The sequence below is a fragment of the Triturus cristatus genome, chromosome 8, assembly GCF_964204655.1.
Source record: "Triturus cristatus chromosome 8, aTriCri1.1, whole genome shotgun sequence".
Taxonomy (NCBI): Eukaryota; Metazoa; Chordata; class Amphibia; order Caudata; family Salamandridae; genus Triturus; species Triturus cristatus.
This window is the reverse complement of record NC_140591.1, coordinates 1,379,055,229-1,379,076,529: the sequence shown is the minus strand read 5'-3', so window position 1 is coordinate 1,379,076,529 and position 21,301 is coordinate 1,379,055,229. Positions and strand designations below refer to the sequence as shown.

The 21,301-nt window shown below is 45.9% G+C and overlaps 1 protein-coding gene across 1 annotated transcript in view; it reads left to right on the top strand.

Moving 5' to 3' along the window:
* The window catches only part of LTN1 (listerin E3 ubiquitin protein ligase 1), a 452,785-nt gene extending 432,002 nt beyond the window's left edge, over positions 1–20,783 (top strand). Inside the window, exons 29-30 of the mRNA XM_085623083.1 lie at positions 7,278–7,445; positions 19,884–20,783. Coding sequence (XP_085479209.1) covers positions 7,278–7,445; positions 19,884–19,946 — 231 coding nt within the window. The 3' untranslated portion in view covers positions 19,947–20,783. The remainder of the gene's footprint in view (positions 1–7,277; positions 7,446–19,883) is intronic.
* The last annotated feature ends 518 nt before the right edge of the window (positions 20,784–21,301 follow it).

Below are 21,301 nucleotides of genomic sequence, written 5' to 3'. Positions count from 1 at the left end.
CAGGACCGGTGCGCAGAAGCAATGGCCTCTGCACAGGGAGAAGAGAGGCCAAGGAGGAGAGCCAGGTGAAAGGCTGGCGCAGGGAGCCAGTGAAGACCGCTCCCTGCTGAATCCATCCTCTTGGAGACCCGGAGGGCGAAGGAGAGTGCTCCCAGTGGCTGAGGGGTGCCACCAGGAGCAAGAAGACACGAAAATGGAGAAGATCGGACCACTGGGGGCTGATATATGCCCCCCAGAACGTACGTGTCCTTTGACCTACAAGAAGACCGACGACGAAACATGTGGGGCTTCGCCGCCTGTCTTGAAACTGCCCCCAAAAAGAAGTAAAGACAAGGAGCGCCGTCGTGCTCCCGATGAAGGTGCCCTGAAAGGGGGCCAGGAGCCCACCCTGGCACCCACCGAAGGTGGAGGCGGAGGAGCGCCGTCGCACCCCCCGCGAGGAAAGAAGCCGGGGAGCGCCGTCGCGCTCCCCGTCAAGATGCCCCAAGCGGGGCACCAGGAGCCCACACTGGTGCCCTCCGAGACCGCCACGGACAGGGAGCGCAGGCGCACCCCCCGCGAGGAGGAGGAGGGGGCTTGGGATCCCATCCTTGGGCCCCGAAGTGACGTGGTGAAGGTGGGTGCCATCACAGCCCCCCAAAGGTGTCCGGGGGCCTGGAACCCCATCCCCGGGCCCCGAACAATGGGAGGAGGTCGGGGGGAGTGCTGCCGCACTCCCCCGCAGTCCAGCAGGACTGACAGCAGAGGACGCGTCTGCCCGCAGGCAGACCAGAAGTGCACAGCTGGCTCCCGCGGCAGCACACGAGGGTGCTAGCCGTGCGGGGAGCCGGCGGGAGCAGCCGGGGGTGGGCTCCCCAGGCTGCCCTCCACCACAAAGGCAAGTGGAGGTCCCGGGTGGGACCGGGACCCCGACCCGAACATGAGGAGCGGCACGGGGCCTGGATGGGACTGGGCCCCCCAAAACGAGCCGCATTTCCTCACCTCGGGGTCCGGGTGGGACCGGGCACCCCACCGAGGCCCACGAAGCAACCGGAGGCCCACATCGCGGCCCTCCCCGGAGCAGCGGGAGAGCCGCTCATCAATTATTTAACAACGCCCATATTGCCTTGTAGGCCATGACCGGCCTGCAAGGGCAAACATCGTGTTCTTTGCTTGTGGTGGCCCCAGGAGGCTGGGGTCACCACCACATGAATGCAAAGGTGCCGGGGAAGCTGCAGGAACAACGCAGTCTTCCCCAGTACAAAGATGAAAAGTCCCTCTCTCAGTCTCTGAGGGACTTAAGAGAATAACCCCCTCAAGGGCTCAGCCATTTAAACATCTCTTGGGCTGGAACCTTGGTTCTACAGCTAGGGATGTTGTGAAAAGTGCTATAAGGAATGAAGGGTTGAGGTGCGGATGTCTGGAGAAGGGCATCCCCTCGAGGTGAAGAGGTGTAATTGCACTGAAATGCATTTACTAATGGATATTTCTTTTAGAGGGACTGAAGTACACATGTTCAATGTGAAGTACTGGTGTAAGGTGGTGTCATAAGCAAAGTGGGGTTATGTGGCCGTACTTTCCTGCTAGGGTGTCTGGCTGTATTTGTAATCCTGTGATTTCATCTGTGATGCCTTTAGGGCTGCAATTGCAATACATTCTAATGATCCACAAATGTGCTGTGTACTGTCATTCTAAAGTGTGTTTAAACATGTATTCTTGCTGCTGCACTTAGGTGAATACCCCAGACTGGTAGCCCTTAAGATATAGAGGTGCATACTTTATGGTCAGTAGAAGATGCTCAGTCAAGGTCATGTGTCACCAAGGCAGGTGTACCCATTTTTAATGCTTGTTGAGGTAATGGGGTGGGTCGCCACTGGGATGGTGCCAGTGCGCAGGGCCCACGCCCCAGGTTATGTTCAACTAATGGCATTGGGGGCAAGATAATGTGCATACATGGGAGTGGTGGCACCTGCAAATGGCGATTACTAGCCCACACCACCTCCCATGAGTAAGCCTCAGACTGCTCTGCAACGCTACCCTCTGAGAGTCAGGCGCTGCAATTGGGTGTTTGGTTCCCAGTGAAGGACAAATGTAGTCATGTTATTTGTGCAGGCCTCACAGATGCTGCCTCTTTTCCAACAGCACTAAACGGCACACACAGGCTTTTCAATGGCAGGCCTAAGACTGGTTTGAAAGGCTACTTCTGTGGGTGGCACAATCAGTGCTACAGGACCACTAGTATCATTTAGGTTACCCGTTCTGGGTATATGGTATACCACTTTACAAGGGATTTACAAGTAAACTAAAAATGTTAAGTGTGTATACACCAATTTTACCATGTTTAGGAGAGAAGCACGTGAAATTTACCACTGGTCAGCAGTAGTAAAGTGCAAGGTCCAAAAAATGTGAGAATGAAGGCAAAAGTTTTGGGGTGGCCCTTAAGAGAGGGCCATTTTCCAACAGCCTCTGACCAGAATGCTGCCAAGTACGTGATTCGTGATAGCCTTGACACTACTGACAGTTTGATAAGAGCAGTTGGCACTAGCGTTGTGCAATGCCAAGATAAATGGATACATTCCACAGGTTTTTCAAGAAAGGCGTGAGCTTAACTCGTGGATATGCCCTGCAATGGCTCGCATCTCTTTGGCTAGAAAGCCCATTCTGCTCTTGAGCAGTTAAAAGATAGTAGAGCTACAGCATGCTGTCTGGTACTGCTGACCACTGCTAAGCCTTTCCCTTAGCCAATTTAAAAAATTTAGAGGCTATTTGAGAGGATTGGCGTACAGGCAGAACTGGTCTTCCCAACCGCTCCAGCATGTCAGGGCCATGGACAAGAGTCTGGCAGACATTGCACAGGGGAGCAATGACACCAGTCCTTCAAGTGCCTTTCACCTGCAGCAGCTGCCTCTAGGCTGCTTTAGGTTCTCCATAGCCGTGAATAGTTATCCTGTGGGGGCAGTATTAAATTTTTTCTCCCAGAATGACGATCCATTATGTCTTATAAATGTGTCATTTAGCTGTTCAGCATGGCTACGACCTACCTTCTCTGTCTGCTCCACCACATCTCCCTCTCCCAGACTGTCTCTCAATCCCTTCACAACATTCAGTCGGCTTTTGGCAGAGCATGTCTCCATTCTGCTACAGTTGATGCAAGTGTTGCTGTAAAAGGGAGCCATCAAGAAGGTCCCGATCTCAGAAAGAGGAGAGTGTTGATACTCTCAATATTTCCTTGTGTCAAAAAGGGACCAAGGCTTTCTTCCTGTACTGGATGTTCAACCCTTGACTGCCTTTCTCAGTAAGGACAAATTCAAGATGCTCACGCTGGCCGAGATTCTAACCGCAATGGACCTGGGAGACTGAATGGGGGTCCTTGGATCTTCAGGACTCATATTTTCATATACCCATTCTGCAGTCTCCCAGGCATTACCTGAGGTTCAAGGTTGATCAGGAGGATTTTTAGTTTGCAGTGTTTCTTTTTGGCCTCACCAATGCCCCTCTGGTGTTCAACAAAGTGATGGCAGTGGTCAGCACACCTTCGTGGGTTGGGAGTGCCAGCTTCTACCTTGATGACTGACTGTTGAAGATTGGTTTGCCACAGTCAGTCGTAGGCCACTTCCAGACAAAGGCAAACCTCTTGACATCATTGAGGTTCACAATCAGTGAACTGAAGTTGAACCTGACTCCATCGCAGAGGCTTCCTTTCATTGCAGCTGTCCTGGATACAATACAGTTTAGTGCCTTCCCTCCTTTGCAATGAGTCCAGGACATTCAGGCTATGATCCCGATGTTGCACTCTCAGTCCTGGGTCTCAGTGAGAGAAGCTTTTAGGCTTATTGGTCTTTTAGCCTCCTGCATCCTCCTTGTCATCTACGCCAGGTGGTATTTGCAGGCTCTGCAATGAAATTTCAAGTTCTGATCGGCCCAGCACCTAGGAAACATGTCAGATTCCATTCAGATTTCGGGCTTGTTTGGAAATACATTCCAACTACAATGAGACACAGGATTCCTGTTTGCCTTCCTTTATGTGCCTCTCAAGCCACAAGTTGTGAAAAAACCAGGAACAACCAGAAGCAAGTCATTCTAGTGGCCCCGGATTTGCCCAGGAGAATGTGGTATGTGGAAATTCTGGGCATGAGCATCTGTCTTCCAATCAGGCCCCCACTTTGAGACGATCTCCTGTCGCAGCAGCAGGGCAGGGTAGTTCACTCAAGCCCATCCAATCTACACCTCGATGTGTGGCTATTGAATGCTGCAGTTAACTGCATTTGAACTTCCACCTGAAGTGGTGGATGCCACCCTTACTGCAAGGCATACTTCCATGAAGTCCATTTACACCAGATGATGAGACAAATTTGTGGCTCGTTGTGGGGTTCACAAGACAGACCCCTTCCAAGCTGAATTGTCAGATGTCCTGTTGATTGTTTTGTCGTAAGTACAGCAAGACCTTGCTATAGGCACAATTAAAGGTTATTTGTCCGTCCTTTTTGCCTTCTTATGCTTACCAGACCAATTGTCCATGTTTAAATCACCTGTTGTGATGCGGTTTATCAAAGGTTTGAAGTACGTTTCCTCCTAAACCATTTGTGAGGCCTCAGTGGGACCATAACTTTGTCTTGATGTGTTTCATGTTTACACCCTTCTAGCCCATGCACAGCTGCTTGTTAAGTCTTCTGACCTTAAAGACTGTCTTCCTCATTGCAATCACTTCGGCTTCTTGCCTAAAGTCATGAGGCCTTTTCAATTTAAGCAATGCATCACTCTCTCAGCGTTCTTTGCCCCATCTCACCGCTTGAAAGATGGGACCCCAAAAGAGCTTTAAGATTTTACATCAATTGTGCCTGGGACAATTGGGTGGATGCTCAGTTTTTTGTGCAGTTCTCCAGGGCAAAGAAAGGGAAAGCTGCGCAGAAGAGGACCCTGTTGAGGGGGATAGTCCTCTGCATCTCCAGATCGTTTCCTACGCCGATGACACGCAGCTGCTTTTCGCGTGTGGGAAGGATCAGGCTTTTGATGGGGAGAACATCCGGGGCTGCTTGGAGTCGGTCTTTAGCTGGTTCCAGTCGAATGGCCTTAAGGCCAATTCAGATAAATCGGAGGTGTTGTTTTTTGGCTGCTCCCTCGACCCTGATTGGCGGGCCTGGTGGCCGTCGGATATGTGTCCCCCTGCCCTGGCTTCGCTGGTGGCAAAGAATTTGGGTGTAAAGATGGATAATAGCCTGACACTGATGCCACATGTCCGTGGTCTAACGGGCACTTGCTTCGGGCTACTCAAGATGCTCCGGAGGTTTTTGCCTCTGCTCTCGGAAGAGCACAGAAAGATCACTGTACAGGCCTTGGTTGGTTCCAGATTGGACTATGCTAATGTCCTGTACAGTGGTCTCCCGGACTATCTTATTCAGCGGCTGCAGGCTGTGCAGAACGCTGCAGCTCGTGCTATTTTTGGCCTCCATAGGCGAGTTGGAGCCTCCGGTTTGTTGCAGTCGCTTCATTGGCTGCCCATTCGGAAGCGGATCATGTTTAAAGTTTTGACGCTGGCGCATAAAGCGCTTTTTGGCGTGGGCGCGAAATACCTCCAACGCAGGCTCGCCTTCTACCGCCCTGCCAGATCCTTGCGATCCGAATCTCTGTTCTTGGCTGTGGTTCCTCGAATTAGGAAGGCACGCTCTGGAGGGCGCTCCTTTAGTCTGAGGGCCCCTCAGTTGTGGAACACCCTCCCTTTGGCCCTACGGTCCTCTATTAATCTGCTTCACTTTAGGAAGAGCCTGAAGACCTGGCTTTTTAACCTTTAGTATTTCTGCTGTTCTTTTTTTTTTCAGTTGTTCGCTATTTGGTGTTATGTTTTTTATTCTGAGCTGCCTCGATAAAGCGCCGGGACACTCCTTTGGAGTAGCCGTGCGCTATAAAAATAAATGTATAACATAACATAACATAACATAACATAACATAACATTAAAATATACTATGCAGTGGCCAAAACCACTTCCAGAGGACTGAAAGTCCATTCTACCCCTGCATTGGCACAGTGAGTGTCTGTTCTTGATATCAGCTAAGCTGCGACATGAGCGTTAATGCATATGTTTGACAAGCACTACTGCCTTGACAACTAGGTCCAGTGGAAAGGACATTTGGTCTCGGTCTACTCCAAAGAACCTCCACCTTTGAGAGGTACTACTTTTGTAACTATTTTAAAGGTGAGGCTACAGAGAAGACTAGAATCAATCAAAAGAACAAGTTATTTTCCTTCCGTAATGCTCTTTCTGTCTAACTGCAAATTCCTAGTCTCCGTCCCAATGCCCCATTCTGTTGAGTGGCCTCTTTTTAGTATCTTAAAAGGACATAAGCTATAGATCTGCACACTGGCACTGGCAGTTGGTAAGTGGAGCAACTTTCTGGAATTCACAAGGGTGCACATATATATGCAGGATGCTGTGTGTATTCTGGGGAAGGTCATGTGACTTTCCCAGCAAGATCCAGTACCTGCTCTCCTGCTCTGTGACGTTCTCCATAGAAGAATTTTTGGTTTTTTTTCCTACAGGGAAAATGTTTTTCCCACAGAGAAGCACTATCCCGTACACCCCTGGCAAATCTGGTGGTTATATATTCCATGACCCGCCCTGGAAGGGGGTTACAACAACTCCTGGCTGGAGTAAATCTTGAGTTTGTGAATGCCGGCAAACATTCATGTTTGTGGGCTTTTCTAAAACTTTTAAGTAGGATTTATGTGTACGCAGGCCTACACCACTCGTGGTGGAGACCTGCGTACACATAAATGGGTTTACAGCGGCTGCCTATCAATTTCTAGCAGGGATGGCAAAGGTAAATATGTTCTTAAACATACATTTACAACCAAATGTATCCATGTCAATTGGCCCCACTGTTGTAATTTGTTTCAGAATGGTTCATTCAGGTCACATTCAAAAGTATAGTGTGCAATATTGTCCAGATCTAACATTTTATGATCTTGTCCTGAGCTGCTGGAAGTACCGAGTGCCTCTGGTAATTTTTTCTCAACATTTGTCATTTTCGCACATTCTAAAATTAAAAAGTCATTTTCGTTTGGTTGCAAACGTTACAGAGAGATTGGAACACATTTACAGATGAATATTATAGATAAATATGTTGTCTGATTTGCTTAAACTTTGAAACCCTTAGTATTATTGTGTGATTATTCATTGCAGACGGTACCTACTTGTATTAAAAAGTTTGAAAAAATGTATACTCTTTTATTCAAGAAATGCCTTTAATTTTCATTCACCTTAAAAGTGACAAAAATATGTTTTGCCTTATTTGATTGACAGAATGGAAGCATCATGGAAGGATTAGCTTTATGGAAGCACAATGTTGATAAGAGGTTTGAGGGTGTTGAAGACTGTATGATCTGTTTCTCAGTTATTCATGGGTCCAACTATTCTCTTCCTAAGAAAGCCTGCAGAAAATGCAAAAAGAAATTCCATTCAGCATGTCTGGTAAGAACTAAGGGAAAAAGCATGAAATAGTGCTCTAAAAGCCATTTTTTCTTCTTTCCTCTTCTGATTTTGAAGTAATAAATTGTTTTAAACAGGAATGCAAGACAAATGTAACTTGGAGCAAGGTTAAATGTCTGGTCCATTGACTTTGTAAACCTGGAATGGATCATATAAAATAGCTTCAATTGTACATGCTTTCTCTGTGAGCTAGTGTCTCCTTGTCTAGTACATTTTTACATGTGATAAGTAGACAAACTTCACTCTTGGCTCAGGGTGACGTAAAGCCCTTTTGGTAAGCTGTTCTTAAAGGTCCTATCAATCTTCTAACCTCTGTAGCTTTTATGACTATTTATTTAAAAAATGTGCTTTATTGGTTTTACAATAACAATGGACTATAACGGGTGCTATCAATAGGAGCACCTTATTCAAATATAAACTATAACAAGAATCACATCAGGCAGGTGCAAGCAGGGGTTGAGGTATATTTGATGTTTCATTTTTGCAATCAATAAAGTGTAGCCCAGCACCTATGTAGTAACCCACAAACATTTTTATTTCTTCACCTACAAAGTAAGCAGCTCAACGAGGTGCCCATGTTGTCCCATTTCCTCAAACATCCCTGTCTCTCATAAACTGACTTCTCTATGGTCATGCACCAGTCCATCATTTCCTCCAAGTCAGGAGCCTGATTTACTCACCATGTCTTGACTATACATCTCCAGGCCAAAATCATGCTCATGGAGCACAGGTTGTTTTTTAGGACTGATCAGTCTCCTATTTTCTCTCTAATTTAGCAATGCGGGTAATGAGAGTTATTTCAACCCACAGCACAGTTGTAAGTTCTGAGTGTTCACATCTCCCAAAAAGTTCTACTCTGTAACTCAGTCACAGATAGTATGAAAGAATATACCCTGCTTGAGAATGCATCATATGCAGTGTGTCCTGTTTATGCCATGATAAGTAGCCTGGACCTATGAAAGTACACCCTAAAAAGGATCTTAAGCTGTATAAGCCATAAACTGGACTGGATAACAACTTCTCTAGGATGCATCCCATGCGCTGTCCTCAGTTGGGTTCAGGTCAGTTACCCGTCTCTTTAATCTTAAGGGAGAGAGAGGGTGCCCGGTGAGTTATTTAAACGAGATTAGTGTATTCTGGAGATTACAGGTCCAACTGAAAAGCTTCTGATTTATGTAATGTGGAGTGATACTGTACATCATTCCAATTTAGATTATAGCTAAGGGTAAATGCTTAACTGATTGATAGCGATACATCTATTGGAGCCAAGTCAGAGTTTGCCTTTAGCTCAGCAAAATATTTAAGTCCAACAGTTCCCAATATATTGCACAGTTTGAATATATTGATCAAGTCAGCAATTTCTGTGCCCCCTAAATCTGCCACTTCATCAGATGTGGCAGCTGCCCACACTGGTGTTTCCATTGCAATGTTGCCCTTTCATCCTGTTACTTTTAGTATCCTTTCCAAAGCCTTTAGGGGATTAGTTGTTGCAAGCGGCAAGGAATCAGTATCCTTTCCCCTGTAGTAGAAATGCAGATATGTTTTACTCTCTATGGCCAGCCTATCCAAGGAGGATTGTACACATTGATTGGCAACTATCATGTGAGTAATAGCACTGTACAGCAAGGCGATTTCACCTTCAGTGATATTCTCAAACTGAGGGCCCAAAAGAAGAGTAACATTGACTTTCTGGAAAGTTTCTGGTATCCAGTACATGGTATTCTGGAGGACATAAAGGAAACATGGAAGATAAATCATCCTGCCCAGGAGTCAAAAGGCTGGCTTAATCCAGGGCACATTATCCTTCTTAGACTAGTTAAGAATACGCACAAGGTTAAGATCAAAGAATAGAGCACATGCCATAACTGTTTCTCTGCTCAAATATTTAAATCCAGACATATTCACACTGGGGTAGCATCGTAGAAGGGACCCTCAACCCAATACAGCAATTAAAATAGTAGACTTAGACTGACTTATACTCTACCCAGAGTATTGCCTTAACCCTGAATATGTACAATTGCCGGAGTGTATTGAAACATGGATTGGCAAGAGATTTTTCGGACATTATCGGTATATAATTAGATCCTGTCTTCAGGGCCATTGTAGCAGTGGAATCTTCGTGCTGGTTGTCCACCCAAATCCAGAATGCCAGAGGTCTGTAGCTAGAGTGAATAGTATGGTGAATCCCAGCCTCATGCCTTTCCCCAGCCAAAACGTGTTCAACCTAGTCTCAATTATCCTAACTACTCGAAATAGGTTGGTATAAAATAGGCTCCCCAGTGACAGCAATGGCATCCTGAAACGCATTTTTAAGAATTCCAAATAGGAAGCTCCACAGTAATGCATTCTCTGCTTCTTGGGGCCGATTTGCTAAACTGCCCTCCAGAGTCGGTTTTGCCGGGACTGTTGTGAGGGTAGTGCAGATTCAGTCTTTTTGATATAAGACAAAAGAACCTGTTGGATGAGGGTGGATAATACCCCATCTAGACAACTGCAGCCAATTTGTCAGTATCTATGCCAGAAATTGGGCCTTTATGTTCATAAAGAAAATGGACCAGGATGTTTGACCGGACGTTTGTGGCTCATGTCAGCCCGAAGACTCTGGATAAAGCTGGAGTTGACCTCCAAAGTGTTGCAACAGTTTCCTTAAGAGCTCCACCAATAGACCATTAAGAGGAACTTTACAAGCTGGCAATTGACTGCTAACCATGTAAATCTCAACAACTGAACTATTACGCTCCCTTATGCTGACCCGGCCTACCTCACATAATCTTTTCTGTACCACATCTAAGCTGCCTCCCTGCATTGTTACTTCTATCACTACAGAGCACAACAACCTCAAGGTTCAGCATCTGAGTGCAATTCTACTTCCACAAGACCTCTGTCAGGTCCATAATCCTCAGGTCCTAGTTCTGACATTTTAGGGTAACTGCTATATCCCTTTTTTCCAGGGAGAACAGTTTTATATAGTTCCCACAGGATGTACTGTTAGTCTCCTGTGCCCACAATCTTATTGAAAAAGAGAGTGGTGGCCATAGTGAAATGATTGCACGTTTGCATGCAATCAGTCTCCACTTGCCAACCACCAGACACATGCCCAGCTAATAACATTAAGGGAGAATGGTTTGAAATCGGCCAGGCCAAAACTGTAACTCCTGACATAAATGAAAGTCATTTCCATGATTTGATCTCAACACATCCCTAATTCCCCTAGAAGTGCTCCTCCTCCTACGCTAGTCATGCCGCGTCACGTTGGCTCACAGAAAAGGCTGGGTGAGCTTGTGCTTTACCTCCAGTCCTGCCATCAGCTCCTTCCTAGTCCCAACTTGCTGCAACCCCCAGTTTGCACATGCCTTCATTATTGCAGCTATCTTGCATCACTGTGGCTTCCTCCTTGCTGGGCCAGGATCCCATCGACCAGGGTTGAGAACCTTTGCAGCGACTTGTGAGTCCCTGTTCCTAGCCAGTGGGCAGGAAGGTGGCACCCGTTACGTGCTGTGCTAGTCTAGTGGTCTGTTGGCTCATTGGTTCCATGCCGGTTCACTTCCCAATGGACCTGGAAAAGTTCAAAATTGCAGAGTCTGGTAAGGGTAGTAAAGTCTGGTACGACGGCAGTATAACTACTTATTTTATGATTGATAAAGTATATTGTCTAAGCTGCCTAGAATTGATTATCATTGGGCAAAACAGTGTGGCGTGTGCCTCCCTGCTTGTTTACAGCCTTCGCAATTTGGTTTTGTATTCACCTTATTCCCACTCAAAAGTTTTTATCTTCTGGGTGACCAGTGAAAGTTTGCCAAAGGGGAGTATGAACTGCTGATTAGATAATTAATTATCTTGAAGTCTTCCTCCAATACCCTGCTCCATTGTTCACTAACTATTATAATAATATTGCGATATCATCAGATCATCACTTTAAATATTATTACCAAAGTCAAAAGTGTTACATACTGGCCCATGGGATTCAGAATAGTACAGACACAGTCATGGAATCTGGTAATTTACGGAATAAATAAAGTGCATTAATTCCACAAACGTCTAAATGAACCTTTTATTAACCACCTTGATACATTGCCGAAAGTTGTTCATACATCAAAAACTAGAAGATAAAATCGCAATTAACAGCAGGAGGGCTTAAATTAAAAAGACACGAGGCTGACATCCAACTCAAAGCTGAAAGCGAGGATTAAATCAGCCCCCAAATTGACTAGCACCTTCTTCCCTATTGAGGCAAAAACCTAATCAATGAAAATGGTATATCATTAACTGGAAATACCTCGATACCAGCTATATTCCCTGCTGTGGACGAGTAGCTTCATATTAGGAGGGAGCGAGTGAGTATACACAGCAGCATTTGGACAAACTTGAATAGCAGGTTGCCATAAGATTAAGTGCGAAAATGAACAGCTTAATATCTCCACTGCAGCAGTGGAAAATTCACAACTGGATACTTCTAACCATGTCTCCATTTGTCCCTCTGCAATAGCAAACTCAATTTAGAATGATGTACTCCTAGCTTTGATTTCTTCCCCACCAACATGTCCGTGCCGATCCTAAATTGTGGGTGGCAGTGCTAAGTTTTCCATGCATTCTTATCATGTCAGTCAGCAATCATAGTACCCTTGCTCAAACAGGGAAGCTGCAAAACAGAACAATTTCCTTACTAAATGGAGGTCTCAAGATATTTATTTGAGTCTTTCTCAAGAGGAAGGAGAGTTTGGTTGATGTGGAAATCATTCCCATCAACAAACCAGCACTCATGCGCAAGGGAATATGGACTGTGAACCAGGCAACATGGTAATATATGACTTGTCTAATGTGCACTAAAAGAATTCCACTCTAGCTGACATTTCTTTACCAAGTCTGCATTTGACCTGGTTGATGGAACTAAACTAAGATCTTATTTAAATGGATGTGCCTTTGTTACAAACAGTAAAAGGTCTGCATACACGAATGAGTGCACACATTTGTATTGGCCTATCTAATGAATATGATGACAGTTTTCATATCCCCTCTGGTGTCCACCCAGGCTGTTTTCTAACCCCACTCTTACATAGCCTTTTTGTAAAAGATGGTGAAGATTACCAAGGTAAATTTAATCTTGATGGACCCAAGATGACTTCTAGTTTACTTTTTGCAGACTTTATGTGCTGCTGCCTTTGACAGAAAATTCTATGCATAGTCTGATGGAATAATTGTGGATTTCTGTAATGAGAAATATCTCATCAATATCGTTGCTAAAACTAAAATTATGCTTTTGAAGTCAGCCTCTGATTTGAGATTTTGAGTCCGGTAATGGCCAAGGACTTGAATGTGGTACCAGCTTTGATCCTCTTGTTGTACGCCTCAACCAAAAACTGGATGGGATTATCCATCTGGAAAAGTCTATATCTGTATTTAAGCAATCAACTAATTCCATATTCAAGCACAGATTCAGTATTCAAACCCCTCAGTATAGTCTCACAGGTGCATTGGCAAAGAGCAGTTGCTACTGCAATATGCGGTTCAGAACATAGGGAATACATTTCCTTCACCTCACTACTGGCCTACCTCACTCCAAGTATTGTGACGCCGTCTCCATCAGACATCTTCCAGCAAGTCCTGGAGTTGTGGACAACAAAACGCATTTCTTTGAGAGAGGGATCAGGTTTGTCTGCAGGAACCTAATTAACAACCCTTATCTGATAGAGACAGTTAGTTGTAGATTCCTTACCTTAGAATTTCCCCCAGGTGTCAGTTTGAATCTGGAGATTTTTCATTAGCAGTACCCCTGCGCGTCGGTAGGTGGCGTTGGTTAGTTCCGCGTCCACCGTCTGCATCCTGGGCACAGGGATGACATTGCGGGACATATATAAATGCCGCTTATACGCGCTGACGTCAGTTCTTTCTTTTTCCGCGCCAGCCTAAGCGCAGATCCGGGGAGAGCTACCCCTTAGCTGTTTTTTGGCTAGCCTTTTTTCAACTTCTTTTTTGCTTTGAGTATGTCCCAACGTCGGACCGCTTCAAGCCGTGCTGCTCCAGTCATCGGGCGATGTCCATGACGGATACGCACCTCGTGTGCCTCTTGTGTCTGGAGAGCGACCACGACCTGAAGTCGTGCTCAGAGTACCGGGCCATGAATCCGAAGGCTTTACGGAAGCGGTCCTGAAATCTACAGCAGGCCCGGCGTATGGCTCCGCATCGCTCCCTTTCTCATTTGAGAGGAAGGTCTTGAGGATGGTCGTAGAACCCACACTCCTCGTTGCACTCAAAGTCGTCGGGGAGATCGTCAGGTAAGTCAGGGAAACACAAGAAGAAGTCAAAGAAGCACAGGCCTTCTTTGACTTTGCCCCATTCATCGGCCGACATGATGTGGGACTCTGAGCGTCGACGCTCAAAAGCTCTGTCTCCGGAACATCCTTCTGAAACGAATCCGTGCCTACCCGATGTTCCGGGAGCCGAAGCGCCTCCTGCCCAAATCAAGAAGTGTTATGAGGTCCTGCACCTCATTTATGGGCTGCACGACTCAGCTGGTGCGCCTTCGGCCCCATGAAGACAGTTGCGGGCCTTAGCTCTTCGTCGCTGCCGGCCTCGGCCCCGACTCCAGAGGGCCCTGTGGATCCATTATCGACGCTGGTCGACCTCACTCGACCTTCCCCGGCCCTGGTCCCGATGATGACGTTCCTGGCATCGACCGTGCCCCCGGACGACGCTGACCACATTCTCGTCCCCGAAGTGTACATGGAGCCGGACCGACGTCAGATCCAACGCTAAAAGAAACTTTTATTCCTTTGTTCATTCCTGGCATTCATTTTGGGCCAGAAGGTGGTGAAGAGGACTGGGAGGGGCCGCTGGACCCTTTGACTGACCAACTTGAGGAACTGGTTGCTGTGGTGGTGAAAAGGGCAGCCGAGGTCCTTGGCCTTGAGCTCCTTTCGTTGGCATTCAGGACTAACCTCCTGACAGAGGTGCTGCAGCCTATGGCTTTCACTTCTGAACCCCTCTTGCTGTTTAATTAAGACCTTACTGATGTCCTACTGGGCACTTGGTCCAAGCCCAGCACAGGGGCTTCTGTGGACAGGACAATCGCCCGTCGCCACTGCCCTGCTCTGGGTGACCCAAGGTTCCTGATGCAACATCACTCCCCTGAGAGCTTGGTGGTTCAAGCCTCATTTTCCAAGGGTATATTTCCTTCTACTCCCCCAGATAGGGAATCAAAGAAGTTGGATCATCTTGGGAAGAGGTGGTTTTCTTCCACCAGCTTGGCATTCCGGTCAGTGAATACAGCTTGCCTCTCGGGCAGTATTCCCATACTATCTGGGATACGGTTTGCACAGGTGCTGCCTCAGTGTCTAGAGGAGGCCCGGTCCGTTCTCTTCCAAGCAGTTGCAGATGGGAGAGACCCAGCCAAATTCACAATGCGTTGTGGACTGGACACCTCCAACTCAGTGGGCAGAACGATTGCCACATCGGCAGCACTCAGAAGCGACACCTGGTTGACGCCTTCTGGCTTCTCTGGGAATGTCCAATCAACTTTGATGGACATGCCCTTTAATGGCACTGGCCTTTTTGGCAACAGAGAAGACTCAACGCTTGAGCGCTTTAAGGATTCTCGGGCTACGGCCAGATCTTTGGGCCTCATGGCTGCCAACCGTCCACTCCAGTCTGCTTTTCATAACTTTCGTGGCTACTGAAGGGGCGCCCTGTCATGTCCTGTCCAGTCCAGCCACCGAGTCATGCAAGCTGTTCAGCCTATGCGTGGCCACGGACGTGGTACTCAGCATCCTCACTGGTCAGGGAGCCAGCGACCAGGCAAGTACACCCTCCCCTCCCCCCGCTACTGCCTCCAAACCTTCTTAGTCTGATGTTTCAGGCCCATCATCAGTCAGTCTGAGGCAGGATTCGCAATCACCTCTTCCGCTGGCAGTTTATCACGTCAGACAGGTGAGTTCTATAACTTGTCCAAAGAGGCTACTCCCTCCCCTTCTAGACTACCACTCCCTCCCCTTCTAGACTACCTCTCCCTCCATGCCACCTTCTTACAACTGCATACCGGAGGATCATTTAGCATTTCTCCGCAAGGAAGTTTCGGCTCTCTTGGCCAAGGGTGCCATAGAGAGGGACCCTGTGCCAGATATAGGTCGTGGTTGTTATTCCTGCTACTTTCTGTCGCCCAAAAAGGACAAAAACCTGCGTCCTATCCTAGACCTCCGTGCCCTCAACTTATTCCTCCAGAAGAAGTTCAAAATGCTCACTTCTTCATAGGTCCTGTCTGCCCTTGACCCAGGAGACTGGATGGTGGCGTTGGACTTGCAGGATGCTTATTTCCATATCCCCTTCCTGCCAGCCCACAGACGTTACCTATGGTTCTTGGTGGGCCACAAGCAATGTCAGTTTACCATACTCTCCTTTGGCCTAACCAGTGCCCCTCAGGTGCTCACAAGGTGATGGCGGTGGTCGCAGCTTATCTGCGCTGATCAGAGGTACCAGTCTTCCCTTATCTCGACGACTGGCTGTTGAAGGCGTGCTCACACCAAACCTACGTCTCCCACTTCCAGACTACAGAAGACCTCCTGTACTTGCTTGAGTTCACTATCAACGTGCTGAAGTCACACCTGACTCCCTCTCAGATGCTCCCTTTTAAAGGGGCGGTTCTAGACACAGTACAGTTTCAGGCCTATCCTCCGATGCAGCAAGTCTGAGATATTCGGCCTATTATACAGATGTTTCAGCCTCTATCCTGTATTTCGGTGAAAATGACTCTGAGGCTGCCGGGCCTCATGGCCTCCTGCATCCTGCTGGTGTATCATCCCAGATGGAATATGCGGGCTCTGTAGTGGGACCTGAAGTTCCAATGGCCGCAGCATCTGAGGAATCTTTCCAACTGTCCAGATCTCAGAGGGAACTGAAAACCAACTGCAGTGGTGGCTAACAAACCATGATTGGGTCAGAGGCAGATCACTCTCCCTTCCCCAACCAAATCTGACGGTAGTGACAGATGTGTCACTCCTGGAATGGGGTGACCATCTGGGACAGGTAGAGATCAGAGGCATCTGGTCTCTGGCGGAGTCTGGTCCCCATATCAACCTTCTGGAGCTTCGGACTTTTAGCCAGCATGCACAACACATGCCAAGTTCCAGTGTACATCAAATAATAACCCCACACAAACTCCGGCGGAGCAGTTTAGAGACCTAAGCCCATTCGAGCTGCAGTTGTTAAAATATACCTCCCTATTCTTATCTATACTCCATCTGTGCCCAACCCTGATCCAAAGCCCATTATAAAGTTAGATTTCATCAGCTCACAGTCTTCCAAAAAGCATGCCTTGGATAAACAGGGACTCCTACTTAAAACAGAATGCCATATACTGGTCTCACTGAGGCATGGTTCAGGGACCGATTTTCTACCGTCTTTGATGACATGATACCTCCAGGATTCAGAAATTTCCTTAACAGAGATAGCATAACTATTATGTTGGAAAAGATTGCATTTTTCCAGCTGAAGAAACATAATCCCAGGAACAATTCCTCTATGAAGGGATGCTGTTCAAGCTAGCAAAAATTAAAAGAAATGGTGTAACCTAAAATGCAAATTGCGTTACTGTGTAGAAGATACAGACCAGGCCAGTTGTAGGCTTCAGAAAAGGGGATGCCACACAACAATCAAACAGGCAAATAAATGCTTACTATGGTGAACTATCTTCTAAGCTCAGAATCCAATGAAAGAAATAGCATCTTCTAAGAAATAACTAGCTATGAAATGTGAAAAGCTCAGACTGCTAATCCGAGCAAAACTGTAAGAATCTATTACATTTCTTCAAGTTGGAAATCTGCTAAGCTATCACTAACAGTACAGTACTGTCCCTTTATCAAACTCATATTTTTCACCACCTCAAGCTTCTGTCACTTTCTTCTACCCCATGATGATAGAAGAAGTTAAAATTCCATCAAAGAAAATAAAATCCTTTGAACTAGGTATGAAGCTAGACATGAAAGCATGCATAAAGAAAAATGCGCAACAGTCTCAGCTGGGACTGTCCTGACATTAGTCATTACAATTGGACCATCTTTAATGCTATGGACGAGATATTAGAGTTCCCTATAGAACACCCTCCCCCGGCAGTGCTGCTTGGTTATGTAAGGAGTGTGCCTGTGGACATTTGGAGGCTAGCTTCCATACTCCTGCTGCTTGCTAAACGCTGAATTGTAATGAGCTGGGGCCGCCGGCAGGCAGATTGGCTCAGAGATGCTGCGTTCTGCCATCTGTGAACTTATGCCTGCACAAGTATGCCCCAGGGACATTTGGGAGCCGCTGCAGATGTACCTCCAGACGAAAGCACAGGATTAAAGAGATCCCCCTCCGTCGGACTCGGGGACGTTTGCAAGGACCTTAAGAGAAAAATAACAAATGAATGGCGGGCGCAAAGATGGAATGATAGTACACAATAGAAGGAGTCCGGCCCCTGAAAAGAAAAAAACAGACTAGCATGAAACAAAAAAAATAAAAAAGAGAAGTGATATATACACGAGAAGAGAGAACAGAAGCATTCAAGATTTGGTGAACAGTACTAGCCCTTTGAGCCCAAGTTAAAATCATTGAAACAGATAAAGAGTTGTACAGGCTACTGTGTGTTAAGCAAAAAGTATATCATTGGGACAATAAAGTGGGCAAGCTGACTGCATGCAGACTGAGAGCGGTGGTTAGGCAACAGATTTTGGCGATGAAGGATCGACAACTGTCCTTAATAATAGAGGGGCATATTAAACAAATTTTAAAATTCCCAAAGACTGAATCCCATCATGCCAGGAACAATAGATTTGGATTAACCCGTTTTTTATAAAAAGAAGACACTCCCCCGATAACACCAAAAAGATTCACGCGTAGATAACATCAGAAGAATGCAGAAAAAGCACTTCGGTTGGCAGTAGACATGGAAAAGGCATTTAATAAAATACATTGGACATACATGAGGGGAACCCTCTTTACATTTGACTTTGATCCAGTCTGCTTTAGAAGTGTATATAGTGGATGCAACAATCCTCAAGCAAAGGTGAATATACAAGGACTTTTCTCCAGTCTGCTCAGCATATCAAGAGGCACTAGACGGGGCTATCCTCTCTCCCCTCTCCTATTCGCTCTCTATAGGTAGCCGATGGTAGAGAGGATGAGGAATAGTAACAGCACCAATTGCATAACAATAGGCAAAGCCAGTCGCTACCCATGCATGTGTGCATCTGGCGTTCCAGTGTTCCTGAACAACGCATATGTTGTCTACTATAATTCAAACCAGAAATGCAGTACTTTAGCAAAGTTTTATGGTTCAGACTAAGGGCCTGATTTAGATCTCGGCAGGCGGGTTACTCTGTCATAACAGTGACGGATATCCCGTCCGCAGAAATATACATCTCATAGGATATAATGGGATTTATATTTCGACCGCAGGATATCCGTCACCATTGTGACAGGGTAACCTGTTCACAGAGATCTACATCAGGCCCTAAAGTTGCAAAAATCCTTATTTCAAGGCTTCAAAGATTGAAAAAAAATAGACAACCAGACTGTTCCTACTTTCTAGAAACCAGCCCGCCCTGAGTACGCGTCAGTGGCTCCCAGTGGAGGCCAGAATAAAATTGAAACCACGCTGCATCATGCCCAACGCTTACTGAGCCAGAGGTCCTGACTACCACCTAAACTTAGCTTGCTGCATTGGCCCACGTAGGATCCTGCTTTCTTTTTCCTCCAAGCGAATGAACAACACATCTTTAAAACATAATGCAAGGACCTTAGGAGTTCAGGGCCTTACACTGGCTCTGTGGCAATCCCTCAGCCCTGGCCCTGAACTCATTGCATCTCTACCAGCAATTATTCAGGAATCACTTTCAATTTCAGGGCCTTCAGGACCTTCTCGAGCATCCAGCAGGACTCTAACCCTCTTTTCACAGTATTCTACTCCTCCTAAAAAATATTATAGACATTACCAAAAGGCAGGCGTATCTCAAAACTTGCACCACATTTTAGAACTTTTTATTTCTATTGTTATTTATTTATACAGAGTTCTAAGCGCTGGTACATCACCCAGGTCACAGAGAACCATGAAGGAAGCATAGAAATGAGGGGGGGGGGATAACACAATGTCAAAAGGGGTTAGAGTCCAGATGGATGGTTGGAAAGACCCCAAATCTGGCATTCTTTAATCGCTCCTTCCACTACTAGCTGTATATTATCATTTTGCCACTTGAAAGTCTAGGAGATAGGAGTGCTTCAGTGGGAGAAATTTTGAGAAACTAAATAAACTTTTAACAAAGGGGATGGATATGCCAGAGTTTGCTTGATTCCTTAATTACCAATCAACACAAATATTTTTTTTTAAATTCTGCTGTTAGTTGTTCTTTTGCGTTTAATGTGTGTTAATCTGCTCAAAAAAGTCTTTTTCTCTTTCAGTACACCTGGTTTACCTCCAGCAACAAGTCCACGTGCCCTCTTTGCCGAGAGACTTTTTTCTGAAATGATACTGTTTTCTCTTTGATGCCTGGTTTACAGCAGAAAGAAGAAAATGAAGCTGCAAGCAAACTTTTGATTGAAAGTGCAGCGAGTTCACAAGTCTATCCTCTGCAAGACTGGATTATTTATTAAAGTTCCAACTTGAAGTCAGGTGTTGAAAACTTTGAGAGCTTAGAAACAAGTTTCTAACACAATTGTGATTTACAAACAAGCCAGCAACTAATGAGGACAATTGGTTTAGGAGGAAACTATCGTTTTCTGTTCTTACACGAAGAATTCAATGTAAAAATGTACACCTGCTCGTGTTTCTGTAATGTTTCCACAAAGATTGTGTTCAAACAGTGGAATCTATGAATGGTGCCACTTTTCAGGGGTCCACCAACACTTGCTTTTATGCCCCCCAAAAATCAGTTTTATTGCAGGCTGCTGCAATAATAAGACACACTTTGAATAATTTGTTGTATTCGTTAGATTTCAGTTTGATATTTCAAACCTTTTTAGGTTGCGAATTGAAACTTAATTCAGGAAGATGGAAGCTGCATATTTAAATGTAGCACTGAAACAGCTTTAACCTTTGTTTGGTCTCATAGTTCGGCATTTACCTTCTGGTTTTATTTCTTACCACACTGTACATTTGGCACTTGTTCGTTCGGCAGAGGCTAGTTAATTCGGAAGGTAGCGCCATAAGTATTTATGTCCTGCTAGACAGAAAACTGAATTTTATGCAGCATTCGAATTACCATTTAAACAGTATTTGAGATCTTCACCAATATCTGCTGTTGCCCATGTATAATTCACTGTAATGTATGTAAAAATTAAATAAGGTATGTAGTTCTTTCATGTTTTACTTTTGTCACTGTGATTAACATGCTCTTGCTTCTTGTCAAAATGCAAAGACGTCCTAATCGGCATAACTTCATTTTGAGGAGTACTATTTAGTTTGAGGAATATGAGCTGCAGATTGTACACTTTTGCATAGATCGCCATCTGGTGTTGGGCTCGGATGTTTGCATGTTGTTTTTGTCTTTGAAGAAGTCTTTGTAGTCACGAGGTTAGTTACTCCTCCTTCGGTCGACAATGCGCATGGGCATCGGCTCCATCGTTAGATTGTTTTTTTTCTGCCATCGGGTTCGGATGTGACTTGCTGCGCTCAGGGTCGGTGTCGTCATTGAACCCCCTTTCGAAGCGCAATCACTGCTAACCGACGGTATTGTCTCGATCGCGTACCCTTCGACGCGCACCCTCGACGACGACTTCGAAAAACTTCGAAAACTTGTGAACTTTGACGTGGGCCATTGGGCCTACCGCCCCCGTAACGACGGACGTCGATGGAACAGACTCCCTTTAAGAAATGTCCC